The sequence below is a fragment of the Nyctereutes procyonoides genome, unplaced genomic scaffold (genome assembly GCF_905146905.1).
Source record: "Nyctereutes procyonoides isolate TBG_1078 unplaced genomic scaffold, NYPRO_anot_genome, whole genome shotgun sequence".
Lineage (NCBI taxonomy): Eukaryota > Metazoa > Chordata > Mammalia > Carnivora > Canidae > Nyctereutes > Nyctereutes procyonoides.
In genome coordinates, this window is record NW_026575160.1 from 12,171,680 (window position 1) to 12,188,139 (window position 16,460).

At 43.4% G+C, this 16,460-nt stretch overlaps 1 protein-coding gene across 7 annotated transcripts in view; it reads right to left on the bottom strand.

Annotated features, from left to right (window-relative positions):
* OSBPL3 (oxysterol binding protein like 3) overlaps nucleotides 1-16,460 on the bottom strand; it is a 178,977-nt gene that overhangs the window by 88,705 nt on the left and 73,812 nt on the right. For all 7 annotated transcript variants that reach the window (XM_055314546.1, XM_055314544.1, XM_055314545.1 and 4 more), the window contains one exon: nucleotides 409-648. In XM_055314546.1, coding sequence (XP_055170521.1) covers nucleotides 409-504 — 96 coding nt within the window. In that variant the 5' untranslated portion in view covers nucleotides 505-648. The remainder of the gene's footprint in view (nucleotides 1-408; nucleotides 649-16,460) is intronic.

A 16,460-nucleotide genomic window follows, 5' to 3' on the forward strand; every position in this document is an offset into this window, starting at 1 on the left:
CCCAAGTATATGCACACATATTAATCTAAAAATTTCTTAGTATAAATTTGCATTGGTTAAGGGTGGCTCAGCTGGTTAAGCATCTGCCTTCGGCTCAGGTCATGATCCCAGGGCCCTGGGACTGAGCCCCAGAGTTAAGCTCCCTGCTTTAGTGGGAGCTTCCTGCTTAGCCTGCTTCTCCCTCCCCTTCTGCTGCCACTCCCCCAGCTTGTGTGCATTCTCTCCCTGTGTCTCTCTGTCTCTCTCTCTGTCTCTCTGTCTCTCTCTATATATATACACACATATATATATATATATATATATATATATATATATATCTTTCTCTGGCTTTCACTCTTGCTCTATCTCAAATAAATCAATAAAACCTCTTTTAAACATTTTTAAAAATTTGCATTGGTTAAACTTTACCTGTCGACTTCCCTGCTTGGAGGAGCAGCTACTTGTGCTCCTTGAAGGGGAAACCAGTTTTTGGGACACCCCAAGGTTCTTCTCGTCACTCATCATGAGCAGTGGGTCACTTGGGCTCGATGCAGTCAAAATGGCATCAGAAGACAGTGGAGCTGAGAGTATGGAAGTCCCACACAGGCAGGTGGCTCAGTTCTTATCCAATACGTCTTAAAAGCATTTTGGATGACCCAGAGGAAATCTCTAAAAGCAAAAGAAAAGGATTACAGAGAGGGTCAGAGGCATCAGACACCATCTAGAATTAGCCACTGATAGTCTGCAAGTGGTTTGTCTATGGTTCAGATCACAGAGCCATGATGCTCAGTTGTATCAAAAACTGTGAAGGAAAAGATGTTTTTATACCTATCTTATATTGGAAATTATGTATAGGTGGTTTTTCATGTAGTTTTACAAAATGACTGAACTAAGAACAGTAGTAAGAAAATATGAGTCCAGACACATACAAAATCAGTACTATAAAAACCATCTGAAACCACAATGAGATACCACTTAATATTTATTGTATATATTTTTTTAATGGAAAATAACAAGTATTGGAAGAAACTTCAACCCACAGGCATTGCTGGTAGGAATACTAAATGGTACAGTGAAGTTGGAAAGAGTTTGGCAGTTTTTTAAAAAGTTGAACAGTACTATCATCTGATCCAGGAATTCCAATCCTAGGTGCATCCCCCAAAGAACTGCAAACAGGTGTTCAAACAAAAACTTGTACAAGAAGGTTCACAGTAACATTATTGGCAGTAATCAAAGGTAGTAACAACCCAACATCCATCAACTGATGAATGGATAAACTATATGATATATGAGGTATTTAAGTCCTGAGGACACAGCCTTTATGAATGGAATTAATTATAAAAGAGACCACACACAGCTCCCTTCCACCATGTGAGGATACAATTAAGTATGAGACCCAAAGAGGGCCCAGTGCCCACACTGGCATTCCTCATTTTGGGCTCCCAGCCTCCAGAACTCTGAGGAATAAATTCCTGTTGCTTATAAGCCACCCAGCCTGTAGTCTTTTGTTACAACAGCCTAAATGGACTAAGACTGTATATCCATTCAGTGGAATATTATTAGGAATTAAAAGGAATGAAATAGTGATACATGATACAGCATGACTGAACCTTGAAAACATCATGCTAAGTGAAACAAGCCAGACAGAAAGACCACATATCTTTCTATTTATATGAAATAATCACAGTGGGCAAATCCATAGAGGCATGAGGCCAAGTATGGGTTGCCAAGGGCTGGAGAAATTGGGAAATAGAGTATGGCTATGAGGTCTCCTTTCAGGGTGATTAACTTCCGGAACTAGATAATGGTGATAGCTGTACAACAGTGTGAACAACTAAATGTCACTGAATTATACATGTGAAAATAGTTAAAAGTTGCTTTTATGTTATATGTATTTTACTGCAATTAAAAAAAACTGTTGTGTGGTTTTTTGTTTGTTTGTTTGTTTGTTTGTTTGTTTTTTGCAAGGATGGGGTGGAAGATTTGTTCTACCAAAGGTTTTGGAGAAATTGTCTAAAAACACTATTATATAGTGTGACAAAACTATGAAGGAAAACAAAACTTCCCACATCACCTAGAGAATACTAGTAATTGAAACAATAATCATCTTTGAGTCCACACTACTTACTGCCAAGTCCTAAAGTAAGAGTCTCCCATATACATTATCTCATTTAATCAACAGTCTGATGGGAGGAGATTCTCTCTCCTTTACAGAGGAAAACACTGAGTCTCTGAGAAGTTAAATAACTTGCCTCCTCGCAAAGCTGGCAAGAGGCTGAATTCACCCTAGATGCCAGGTCTTTAACCTTGGGGTTGGAATTCAGCATGCTTTAATAGCCAGGTCTGGCGACAACAGCCACTGCCCAGCTCTGGGACCCAGTAGAACCGAGAAGCTGCCTAGAAAGACTCAGGAGGGCATACATCCTATATCAGCTCTGCAGAGGTACCACCCCCCTCCTTCCCACATCCCACAGCACAGGACCTCTAAGATGGCAAAGTGTCTGAGGTGGGGAAAGGGACTGATTGGGGAAGGGGGCAGGGACACCTCTTACAGTAGTTAGCTGGGCTGCCAGCTGCCACCCGCAGCTCTTCCCGGGTGAACCACTGCCTTCACCCACAGCCCTGAGCCAAGGGTGAGTAATGTGTTTGGTTTGGGCTGAAGTAGGCCAGCCTTTTATTTGACATACTAAGTTCAAATAAACTCTGTAACTTTCCCAAGCATATTAACAACAACAATAAAAAAAATTATATCCCATCTATTTGGTTCTTAGTGTTCACATAGTCTAATTTTAAATAGAAGTGTGTTATATAATCATCCGGGACCCAGCTAGTTAGATATTATTTTAAACCTTCAGTTAATTATTCAATACTCAATCTCCTATGCCCTTCATTAACACTTAGCTCTTTAAAAACGAGTCTGCTAATCAGCAGCCGGTGATGTATGGAAGTTTTGACTCACTATAGCGTACGCCGGAAACCAATACTTCAGTGTTGTTAACTGGGATTTATTTTATTTTATTTTATTTTATTTATTATTTATTTATTTATTTATTTATTTATTTATTAACTGGGATTTAGATTAAAACTTTTAAAAAATGAGTAGGCTAAAGCCATCAACTAAAACCAAGACAGTGAGGGAAACCTGGGTGGCTCAGTGGTTAGGCCTTTGGCTCAGGTCATGATCCTGGAGTCCCAGGATGGAGTCCCACATCGGGCTCCCTGCGTGGAGCCTGCTTCTCCCTCTGCCTGTGTCTCTGCCTCTCTCTCTCTGTGTATCTCTCATGAATAAATAAATATAATCTTTTTAAAATAAATAAATAAATAAATAACCTAAGACAGTGAAAAATATCATCTCAGAAAATAAAATTAAGGTACTTGTGGAGCTAGAGAACTCAATTCGCACGTTGCTTTCCTAGAAACCCCCCAAATCTCTGAATTCAGATATATTGGATCCAACAATAACTAAGACTAACACCAAACCAACAGCAGCTTGTCCACAAAGTCTGCGTTACTTGTGGGCCATGACTAATTGGACCCGAACTTAGAGGCCAACACCTTTGAGTACAGAAACTGCCAAGCAAGGCTGTACGGATACATTAATAGTTGGGTTTAATAGCACGGTGGCTGTTGCTGTGTAAGAAGGAGGGGGGAAGAAAGCTGTGACGGGAACCCCAAATGATGAACTGTGTGCGGGGGCAGCCGTTGCCATGACGACCGATGCCACAGTGGATCCGGAACACCAGCAAAGGGTTTGTGCGTGTGCCCGCCAGAATTTTTGTCGTGTTTTTAAAAGCTGAGGCTCCCCTAGGGTGAGTGCGGGCTGAGGGGTGCTGTCTAATGACTGTGCAGCAGGGGCAGCAAGGACGACTTGGGCAATGAAGGGTCGCAGGACTTCTGAAACTGCCCGGTTAGCAACACAACAACCCTGTCCCAGAGGCAGCGGATATACAAGGTCACCTTTATCTCTGAGCTCCACTAAATTTCACCCTGAAAGGAAGAGCCAGCAGGGCCAGGGCTGTGAGCAGGCCAAGTGCCATACTCACTGAAATGGGTACTTTGAGGTCCAGCCTCTCTTTCTCCCTCAGGACTCCCGCCCCTGAACATCCATCCTCGAAGGAGTCTGGGATTACCACCCAGGCAGATGCATCTTGTTTCATCCCCCAGAACCTTCCAGGCTAGCTGCATCAGAAACTCAGTTAAAATCTCTAGTTGAAATTCAGTTCACTTATGGCTCTAAAGGCAAAAGAGGTCAAAATCATGGGAAAAGGAAATACTTGAAACAGGGTAGAACAAAGCGTGAAGGCACCAGAGGCCCGAGATGAAGGTGCCTCGGGAGTAAAGTGGTCATGTGGAATGAGTAGTTATTGTGACAACCTAGAGTACCCTAAGGGTTGGCCGGGAGGGTGCTCAGAGGGAAGACCCTGACAGGAGTCCCAAGACAAAGGACCCTCACAGAGGAGTCACACAGAAGGTTGGGGTCTTCTACACCAAGTGCTGACCTAGTCAAATGGAGAAGACAAAGCCCTTAGGGGTGATGGACATTGGTCAGGGCCCAGGGCCGCTGGTTCAGGGGTATATGGACCTATGAAGGCACTTTGGTGCCTTCTCTTCTCCCAGTGACCCTTCCATGGAAATCCTCTAACTTAAGGGGTTTTTATAAAATAGCTTCCCTGCCCACATGCTGTGAATGACTTAAGGACAATAGTTTATCCTTCCCCCCCTTATTTTTTTCACTAAAACATAACTTCCATATAGTAGAGAGAACAAATCTTAAACAGGCAGCTCTATGATATTTTACATTGGTAAATCCTGAAATAATCACCACCCAGACCAAGAAATAGAACATTTGCAGGCTCCCCAGAAGGTTCCTCCATCCCTTGACCCTTGATTCAATAGGGAGAGGAGCAAATCCTCCTGCTGAAAGCTGTGGTACCTGCCCCCAGTCAACCTGTCTGGCAAGTACTTGTCTAAGCCTCCAACAGACAGACAGCTGAGACTTCCCAAACTTATAGGAACAGCTTGTATGACTGCTCTTGTCCCTTCTACCTAATACAAGTGTTTGCTGCAAGACAGAACTCAGTGTGGAACCCGCTTTCATTTCAACAAACCACCTAGTAGCCAAATCCAACGGGTATGAGAAGCTCAATGCACTTAGGTCAATTAAAAAATGCCCTTCTGGTGCTTCTAAGATGAGCTAGGTCCTTGCATCATTGCCAGTCCCCTTGGAAGCTAATGGGTCAGACTGAGGCGAAAATAGTATTCCAACTAAAAGTCCAATGTGCATGAGACATGCAAGCACAGCGCTTCCATGAGGAAAGAGAACTGATTTCTACCAAGAATGGGGAAGAATAAATGATCAAGACACTGCCAAGCATTTGGGCCACAAAGGCTGATTTTAAGACTTATTGTGGCTATTTTTTTAAAAGATTTCATTTATTTATTCATGAGAGACACACACAGAGAGAGAGAGAGAGAGAGAGAGAGAGGCAGAAACACAGGCAGGGAGAAGCAGGCTCCACGCAGGGAGCCCGATGCGGTACTCGATCCCAGGACTCCAGGATCACACCCTGGGCCGAAGGCAGGCGCCAAACTGCTGAGCCACCCAGGGATCCCCTGTGGCTATTTTTACTTAAAAAAAAAAAAAAAGAATACAGAGTTTGGAAAAAGATGTAAAGGAGATGTATAGACTAAGATGTATGTGACTCAGAAGGAGCTTTGAATTGGTGCTCTCTTATCACAAACTCTGCACACCTTGACGGATGTAGTAACCTCTGTGATCTTTAGCGTTTTCAGGTAGGAAACGGAGCATCATGCGGATTAAATGAAAAATGAGAACAAGGTGTCTGGTGTGTATAGAATAGACACTCAACAGACGTTAGCTCCATTTTCTCCTCTCTTGGCTTCCTGAAAGTGGCATATACAGCACCAAATAAGATCCTATACTCCTCTTACAACAAAAAACAAATAAGAACTCTACAGAATTTTAAAACATATTAACATTTCCCCCAAATCCGTACCACAAGTGTGAACAGATTTTTAAATCCTCAAAACAGCATGCTTACTTTGAATAAGACATAAATGCAAATGATGAAAGCCACGTTATTCATCAGCATTGGCTATCCAAGAAAGCAACTTCACAATAACTAGTAAGTTTGAAACCGTGGCATACAGCACAGCTATTTATTATTCTATTAGGCCTGGGAGTCTGCACTCACACACTTGGTCATGTTTGGCTGAGAAACAGCTTTTCTTTTCATCCTTGAAAACAACTCACAAGAAGGCCAGATGGCATACAGTTCTAGTTAATTTAAAATTTCCCAGTATAATATATAGAAGAATTATGTCCCAAATTAACACCAAAAAAAAATCATAATGGAATATCCATTTCTGGTCTTCCAGTCTGCTTTGGTAAAAGAAAATTATTCAAATCCTGGATATGCATCTTTTTAGAAATGTTGCCCACTGAGACACCCTGATTTCCACGATGTTTACATGATCAATAGTAGGGCTTTGGTCACTTGACTCTAAGATCCATACATTGATCAGAGGTTTCTGGAAGCAGGTTCTAATCACAATGGCCTCAAATAGCTTGATCCTGTACCTCGGTGTGTAATGCTGGCCAATATGCCTTAACTACATGGATGGCTGACTTGATGCAGAGATGTTGCTGACTGCTCCTGGGGGGATAAGTATTGAGGCTCACAGCCAAACTCATCTCCAAAGAAGTCTATTCTAGACAGTTTTTCAATTAGAGTTGAAACCTGTCTCACTAGGACACACTGCTCCCAGACCTGCCCTCTATCATGACACAGGGCAAGATTAACAATTTCTTTTTCATCAATGCCTACACTGGAACCACCACCACTCCCCCATCCTGCCCAGCAAATCTTTTCTTCTCCAGACCAAACAGTCCTATTTTCATCAGCCATGTCTTATGTAATCCTTATGACCACAGCCATCCCATTCTGATTACACTTCCATTTGTCTGTGCTTCCCCCAAAATGGTGCCCAGATCGAGGCAAGCTCCAGGTGCGGTCTGCCTCCCTCCAGGAGGGCAGAGAGCACTCAGGCTCCCTGGCCACGTTCACACCACAACTGTAACCACTGCCTACTTGTGTCTGAGCTCTAGGGACACCCATACCTCTTTCTAGCACTCCCCATCCTGACAGTCCTCTAGGGCTCTGATGTGGCAAGAACCATGAAGAAGCTGGGCTTTTCTCTCTGAACAGGACTCCTTTCCTTCGTTTAGCTGAAATTCAGGACTTGCCTATTCTTTTTTATTTCTTTATTTCTTCATATTACTTTTGATCCCTGATTTCAGTCTGTCAAGACATTTCTAGGGACCAGTTGCCATTCAGTGTCCTTGGCTGGTTTTTCCTTTGTGGAAGCAATCACAGATTGCATAGGCATGTGAATTCTGTCCTCATCTAACAAATGATACTAGGAGATTTACTAAGAAGAGCACCAACGGCACTGAAATCCTCTCCAATGCTTGATGCTAATTTATCCCTTTATTCTCATTTCCGGGTTCAAATTTGCCAACCCACTGCAATCCCCCTACCTGTACAGTCATGCCCAATTTCTCAAAGTGTCCAGATCCACCTTCTTCAAAGTCTCCTGGATTCTTGTTTCAAATGCAGATTTTGGAAGCTCCACTTTAGATGGATTGAATCAGAATATCTGGGGATGGGGATGGGCCTGATAACCTGTACATGTGACACATTCCCCACGTGATTTTGTGCATGATGTAGCCAGTAGTGCTTAACCCTTCTTATCTCACCCCGAGCCAATCCTTCTATTTGTGTATCTGTGATGTAAGCAGAGTAGATAGGAAGCCAAAACTCCCTTTTATTATCCTAGGCCTGTGGTTTTCAAAAACTGGTCCTCAGAGCAGCAGCATCAACATCACCTTGTTGGAAATGTTTTCTAGAAATGCTAATTCCCAGACCCCGTGGAGGACCTGCGGAGCAGGAGCTGAGGGTGGGACCTGTTTTTAGTAAGCTTTCTAGGTGATTTTGATATACGAGTTTAAGAACCACTGCCCTATGTTAATATTCTAGCCATGGAATCTTGAAGTTTCTGGGATACATTTGTCAGGGACTGGACTAGATCCTGAGCTCTCCTCTGAGAAACATTCTGTCCTGTGGCTTGACTGTTCCTTTAAGCCAGGGATGGCAACTACCAGATACATGTGCTTCCAGTCCCCACTCCCATGCTTAGTCACCATGGCACATTTTCTTGACCCTTCAGAAAACAAAGACAGAGGGGGACAGACTAAGGCCCGTGCGGGCATCGTGGGGGTGGGTGGAGATCCATGCATTCCCTTTTCCTGATTAGGAGCCTTCATTTCGTGAGACATTAACTGCACTCTGATCACAAAAGTCATCACATAAGAATCTGTCCTTGATCCTCAACACAAAATATCTACCCCGGAGGCTCTTGCCAAATATCATAACCTTGAGTGTTGTACTGTCTAGACTCTGTAGAGCAGTGGATCTCAACTCTAACTGCACCTCAGTATTATATGGGGAGCTTTTAAAAATGCTGATGACCAGGCCCCATCCATGGTCTAGTATGGTGGGATTGGTGGTGGGGCCAGACTTTGAAAGTCCTAAAACCTCCACAGGTGATTCTGATGCACATCCAAGGTTGACAGGCAACAGTAATGATCTAAAAAGGTAACATAATGTGTGCATGTAGCTCAAGCCAGATTCATCAGTGGAAGAGTTGGTCAAACTGCACTGTTCTCAGAACCTCTAAAGAACTGCTTTGCCTGCACTGCCCTCTGAGTCCTGCCCTTTGCCTACAATGAGAGAGATCATATTTACAAAAATAAACAACCAACCCACCCAATGATATTGAAAGGTTTTATATAGTAGTGTAATAATTAAGGCCACGAGCTCTGGATTCAAACTGCCTGGGTCCAAAGCCAGTCTTCCTAAGTGGCTTTCAGCAAATTTTGAGTCTCTCTAAATCCTCAGTGTCCCGTGTGACAAATGGAAATAATGAAAGGATCTTCCCAAAGGGGTTGTTGAGGTGATTAGATGAGCTAATGCATACAAAGGCCTATGAAAGGTGACAGGGCAGTCACCTCTCCATGAGCCTGCCAGTGTACAGTGCTGTCATCACTCTTGTGCACAACATCGCAGTGGCTGCTTTTCTCTTAGAATCAGAAAAGTAGGGCAGAAAAGTCAGGCTCAGCGGTTTAGTGCCACCTTCGGCCCAGGGCCTGATCCTGGAGACCCAGGATTGAGTCCCACATCGGGCTCCCTGCATGGAGCCTGCTTCTCCCTCTGCCTGTGTCTCTGTCTCTCTCTGTCTCTCTCTCTCTCTGTGTGTGTGTGTGTCTCATGAATAAATAAATAAAATATTTAAAAAAATCAGAAAAGTAAGAAGGATATTTACAAATATCCACATTCCTATTACCTAACATTAACAGGTCTTCATCCTTATTTAAACAATATTTTATTTTTATAACTACCATTTTTCTGGCTTTTAAAGAATTTTGCCTAAAGTATAGTATCATACCATACATTTCTTTCTGTAGTAGGCTGATTTTCAATCACAATCACTACACATGCATGCACTCTAGTTCATTCGCGTCACACAGTTTCATGGTATGAATAAGCCTTGTTTCACTTACTCTTCCTTTACGTTGTTTTGGATCCTTTGCTCTTAAAAACAGAGGGGCAGGGTCTGCTCCTTCTGATGCTATGGAGTGATTTTCTGAAATAAGTGGAATGACCATGTATCTTGAGGTAGAACTCATTTTAGTTCCAAACTGCTCCTCAAACTGGTCATACCACCTTACACAGGGTTTCTTTAAAGAACCTTTCTAAGAAAACGGCCAGGTCTCAGTATCAGAGTGCCACTCCCAAATGATTGGTGTGTTCTCCACTTTTGGAGCCTGGGAATTCACAGAGAACATATCCCTCTTTGCTTGGGGTGCCAGGGTGGACAGAGAACTACCATAGTGAAGGTGAGCATTTCTGTGTGCCTGGCTTACCTTATTGTCACTGTGCTCTAATTCTCTCAACTACCCACTAATTTGCTGGATCCTGTGTGTATTCTTGGGAACCATTTCCAAATACTTTGTGAAATAAGACAAGATTTAAATTAAAAATCTGTTTTTTTTGTTTGTTTGTTTGTTTGTTTTTTAGCTAGAAAGTAACATGAGCTGCTGTTGGCAAGATGTCCTGATAGTGGGCAGCTTCCTCCTCGGCTCCCTGGGATGTCCCTGTGTTATCTTGTGGGGGAGCCCCAGCCCCGGCCTCACCATCCAGATGCCCCAGAGATGCTCAGAACAAGTGAGAGGGGCGGGAAGGGCAGACACACAAATAACCCCTAGCTCACAGAATCGGCAAGTGGCATATCAAAGGTGCCTGTTAGTAAAGAAAGGTAAAGGACAGGACAATTGGAGGAGATCCTAGCGGCCACAGCTGCTCACTCCAGCCTTTCAGAGGGCACAGATGGCCAACTCAAAGCTGGCAGGATTTCTAGGACAGAGCACTTGCATGCGGATATGGGGAAGGAGGTAAAGGTAATTTCCAAATGATTCTTATTTTTTGTCCAAATGATTATTATGAAAATTCCATGTCATATACCTAGATGAATCCTACCCTTTAACAGGAAAAAAAGCAGGAAACAGGAAAAAAAGCTTTTGACTCAGACCTTAGATTTCTACCTTGTTCACAAGGATATCACAAGATAAATACTGCAGCAAATACATCAAATATGCTTCTTCGAGAAGTCTGACATCCTCTGTAAAACATGGGAAAGGAACCTGCTACACAAAAATGCTCTTGTCTGGCAATTCCAGCTGGTTGCCTTCCAGGGGCTTTCCTCCCAGAAAATCCGAGCACCTACTCCTGGTCACACGGGCTGCTCCACTCTTGGCACTCATTACGTCCCTGCCCCTAACCTCTGACTTCCCTCAGGATAGTGGCTTTTGCTGTTGGCGCAATTTGATCAGCCTGTGTCCTCTCCAGAAGTACTATATTCTCACCATTGTCCACCTGAGTGGTTTCCAAGGTCATAGATCTCACCTATGGTTCCATCGCAGCTCTCCCAGGACAAGTTCCTGACCTGAGGGTGACCCAATATCCTCAGGTGTCAACTGGCAGAAGGAAGATATACTCTCATCTGTGATGTTTTTCATTCTTGATTCATTTTTACCATCCAGTAGCCTAATCACAAGGGGAAACTAGAATAATTCAGCCTGTCTTAAGTATACCCAAACCGAGTCCCTTTCTAAATGTAAACTGTTCACTTGATTAGTAAGACTACATTATAGAATTCTGCAGTGGACAGCTGGAACTGCTCGGTGTGCAGTTTTGATTCTTAGCCCTGAGTGCTTGTTGGAATATCCTCAGGGGCAGTACAATGTCCTCATAGCTCTTTCATCGAAAATTTAGGGGTAGGACCTGGGCAGCAATAGTTTGATGAAAGCTCCCTAGTAGATTGCAATGTGCAGTCAGGATGGAGAACCACTGCTCTCGAGTTTTCAGGAATTTCCTTTCTCTAATAATCTTAACAGCATATACCCATTTTTTAGGCTTCTGATACCCATCGCATTCTCTTTCATCCAGCACAGTTTGGTCCCAGAGGTTCTATGAAGATCAACTCAGTCCCCTGGTGTGTTCTGGTTGGAACTGACACCCAGAACACATTTCGCAGTGCGAGGTACGTGTTTCCTATCCCTTCACCTATCTTGGGCTTCAATTTTCTCTTCTCTTGTGTGTATTCAATTCTTTTCAGTTAGTACTACTCCTTTAGAATATAGATTCAGGGGATCCCTGGGTGGCTCAGCGGTTTAGCGCTGCCTTCGGCCCAGGGTGTGATCCTGGAAGCCTGGGATCGAGTCCCACATCAGGCTCCTTCATGGAGCCTGCTTCTCTCTCTGCCTGTGTCTTTGCCTCTCTCTCTGTGTGTGTGTGTCTCTCGTGAATAAATAAACAGAATCTTAAAAAAAAAAAAAAAGATTCAGAGAAGGAAAAAAAGTGGAATTAGAATAATTCTTTTCACTCCTGATGTTTTGTGAAGAGAAAGTTTCCACACCCAGAAGCTTACTTTTGTTTGTTCATCTGGCTCTGGATATATGTTTGAAAATATGTTTTTGTAGCTTTTAAGCACTTTTTGAATGCCTCAGCTCATTCCTGACAGTAGTTCTGCAGACTTTATTCTAGCATGCTTGTACAGCACTCTTCATTCGTTTCTCTTAACTTTCAAGTGTGGCTTGCTGGATCCTCTTTTCCTCTCTCAAACACACAGGCATTTACTAAAGTTTTGTCCATCCACTTCCTTCCACAAGCTTTAGCTCTTGATCATCTCACCCATGGCCCTGACTTTCGTAAGGCAGCTGTCTACCCATTCCGCGATCTTGACCCTCCTCCAGACCACAGCCTGGACTTACCACTGGAATATGAAGGCTACTGCTTATTTCAAAAGCAAACTCATCACTCCCTCAGGATGACACCTGGGCTGAGTTCCCAGACTCCAAGACACCCACCCTCTCCTGGTCCACCCCAACTCCCTTTCCCAGATCCCTCAATACCATAGATTCCAGCTCTGACCTGACACCCACCTCAGCACCCCCAACTAGATTTCCATTCTTCCATTCCCAAAAGCACCAGTCCACCCTAGACCCCCACTGGGGGTCTCTCCCACAACTTCAATCTACCTTACTTTTCCTCACCCAGCTCACCTTCCTCAAAAGATTCCAAGTGTCTCTCCTCAGCTCAAAATTCCCTTAGTTAAAAATCCTAAGCCCTTCACATTTCAGTTAAATTTAGCTGGCTTTGGACTCCAGCTCTACCCACCACTCACTGTGTGTTACTAAACTTCTGAGTCATGCCTCATCTGAAAAGAGAATGAATAATAGTATTAAACTTTTGTGAAGATGGACTGGACTGAGACAATGCATAGAAAGCACTTGACATGGTACCTGGCAGACATGCTCTGTTATATTTTAGCTGTTATTAGTTACATTTCATCTCCAAAAGCTCACATAGTACACCCTGTATTCTGAAGTATGGAATATACCTGCAGTTATACCACTCTGCATTGATCTTTGCTAATCTCTCTCTCTCTCTGTGAAGCACCCTGGAACCCACGTTTTCTTCTCCATCTGTGAAAATGTCCTCCACCCTCCAAAGAGCACTTCAAGTGTCATCTTCTCCATTAAACCTTTTCTGAAACCACCCCCACCCATGGTTTTATTTCTTTTTTGAACCCCTGTGCTCTCTGAAAGTATGTCTTCTGTGTCCTATAACTGACTCACTCTTCATACACCCACCACTAGATGTTAGGTCTACATCTAACTCAGGGACTGCATTTTACTCATCTTTACATTCTGTGGAAAAGTAACTTACAAAGATTGGTAGCAATGATGATAATAATAATTGTTGAGCCAGACTGGTACGAGTTTCCGAACATTTTAGCCATCCCTTCTTTTTGAGGTCTCCTTACCATTTTATCTTTGGCCACGAGAGAGATCATGTCTCTCTTTTGTCTGAACTCTTGAAATGTTTCTAGAACCATGCTTCTTTAGGGATTTCCTCTCCTGGTTCCTGTCACTTAATATCGCTAGCCAATGCTTCTTGGTTGGATCAGAAAGAAATCCAGAGATGTCAATCCTTGCATTATTTTTTCAGTCTTAAAAATTAAATGGTCAGCAAAACAAGTGAAGAGTTTATCAGAAATTAGCAGAATAAAACTTCTGGTGCTTTTATCAGCACATTTGGCAGCCACTCTAGATTTATAGTCTCTGGGGAGAAAGCATCATCCATAACCTCTGTCTCGCAATCTATAATATTGATCCTACTGTAACAATCTTTCTGTGGCTTTTTTCCCCCTTACCCAGCAATTCATCTTTAAGGTCTGGATATTAATAGGTCTGCTTCTTTAAAGCAAAATATTCCCTTCTAGAATCGTATTTCAGCCATGAGAACCACCCTCACCTTCTAGGTGAGATGATCAGATGATCCTATCTACATCCAAGTTTTAATATTTCATGTTTACTTTGCTCTGTCTTCATAGGCTGTACAATGGCAGATGATACATAACCACACCGTTTCCCAGGTGTTTGCACAAATTACTAAAGTTCCCCTCTGTTACCGCTCTTTCGTTTGTGATGCCTATTGTTCTCTGTCCAATCAAGTCTTTTTTTTTAAGATTTTATTTATTTATTCACGAGAGCCAGGGGAGGGGGGGAGAGCAGAGACATAGGCAGAGGGGAGAAACAGGCTCCATGCAGGAAGCCCGATGTGGGACTTGATCCTAGGATCCTAGGATCATGCCCTGAGCCAAAGGCAGACACTCAACTACTAAGACACCCAGGCATCCCAGTCCAATCAAGTCTTTTTTTTTTTTTCAGTCCAATCAAGTCTTAACGTTACCTCCCTGCCATTAAATTGCAGTTGAACTAACTCTCTTGACCAAGCTGGTGAATTTCTTGGCAAACGCGCTTGCTTGCAAAGATGCCATGAGGCTGCCCTGCAAACCAAACCCATTTGTCAACACCATCTGTGCTCTGGCTATTTGTCCACTTTCTACGTGTCTTCCAACTCATGGACTCCCTTCCCCCAAAAGGTAGAAACCACATGGCCCTCTGGAGAGCTTCAGTGTCCTACCATGACTTTATAGCACTAGAAATACATTTGAGGTTTCTTTTGACAGCTTAGTCCAAACCAATGAACAGAGGTGATAGTTGGTAGATCTAATATTTTGGTAGATAATTGTGCATCCCTCGGCTTACAGTTCACTAATATCCATTCTCCCTTTCTTTAATAAAAGAACTCTCAAGTTGTAGTAGAGTGCAAGGTCATCCATCTAATTAGAAGCTATATTTCCAGCTGACCTTGCAGCTTGGTTGGGGGGTCATGACTACATACTGCCAATGAGGTACAGTAGGAGCTGTGCTAACAAGAGAAGTGCATGTGTTTTCTATCCTATTCCCATTGCTGAGTGCTGAGAGACCATGACAACTGGATCCAGAAATGAAAGCCATTGGTTGAAGATAGTAGTGTTACTGCGCTAGCTCAGGAATAGCTGTATTTGGACAGTTACATGAGAAAGAAACTTCAGTTTTGTTAAAACCACTTAATCTGGGGATCTCTCAGTTACAGAGGTGTGGTGTCAATAATGTATGTCCTAGAAGGCAGCAGGCCTTAAAATTAGGAATTTCAGTAACCTCTGTATCCCTCACCAGGAAGGTGTCAACCACCCTTTCCCTGGTTAGCTTCCTGGGCCAGAAATGGGAGCCCCTGAGACACTGGCAGTGAGAATTCACAGTTTGACAAAGTACAGAAAGCTGCTGTGTTCCAGTTCCAGGGGCACAGTCTCCTGGAACAATCCCATATTCTTCAGTAGGCTTTCCATAGAGATTCATTCATCTACACATCTTCATTTTCTACAGCAGGAGAGCCTGCCTCATTTGCATTTGCCACCCACATGGTCCCGAGACCTACTCTAGAGTGGGATGGCTTCAGTGTTCTGATTGGAGGAGGAGGAGTCCACAGATCAATTCCCCCCAAGACTGAATGGCAACACCAGCCACTGCCTGAGTTCCTCCTCCTGCTGCTCAGCCACTCTTACTTGCCCTGTTGTATCTCAAGAGGAAGAAACACTTATGGATAGATGTGGGCTAAGAAAGAAAGTGCTAATGAAAATGCAAGAAGCCAAAGGAGAATGGCTACATGGCTGAAAATTCAAGTCAATATACATATATAAAGTACCTACTAAGCATCCACAGCTCTGTCAAGCCCTGTAGGATGAAAACTAAGTTACCAAAGTAGTGCAAGAGAGAAACCACTCTGATCAAGGAGATAAGCTGTGTCTAGATGAAACGAGCCAGAACGCACTCATGGTGGGATATCTATCTAGTCAGGGTTATGGGCAGTCATAGGGAAGAGCTCAGTGGGGCTGGAGTTGTGAGCAAAAGCTTGAAAGAGATGGCCTGTGTTGAGAAGCTCCCCTGGATGATCCTGTCATGTAGCCAGGCTTGAGAAATATTGCATGAGGGTACCTGGCTGCATGACAGGATCACCCAGGGGAGCTTCTACAAAAGACCAGTCTGGCCCTGCTCCAAGCCAATTCATCCAGGCACTCTGGGATGAGGCCTGGGCCCCGGGGAAAGGCATCTGGAAAGCTCCCCAGGTGATTTGGATGCCCCTGGAGGGTTGAGAACCACTACCCTAAATCTGGCATCCAGAAATGATAGCAAGCTTTACTCCACAGACCTGCCCTCTTTTATTTTGGCATTTTTATTTTAGTATCTAACGCTAGACCTGCGTCTACTGCATCTAATTTATACCAAATTAAAATGCAAAGCAGGATGTGACTTAGCAGTTTAAAGGGTAAGAAGAGAGAGCACCACCCAAGAACTTAAAATAACATCTTGTGGTTTGAATTTTATCAGTGGGTGTTGTTATCTGTCCTTACTGACAACTGCTGGCGGAAGCAGGGTAGAGTTTTCACAAGTG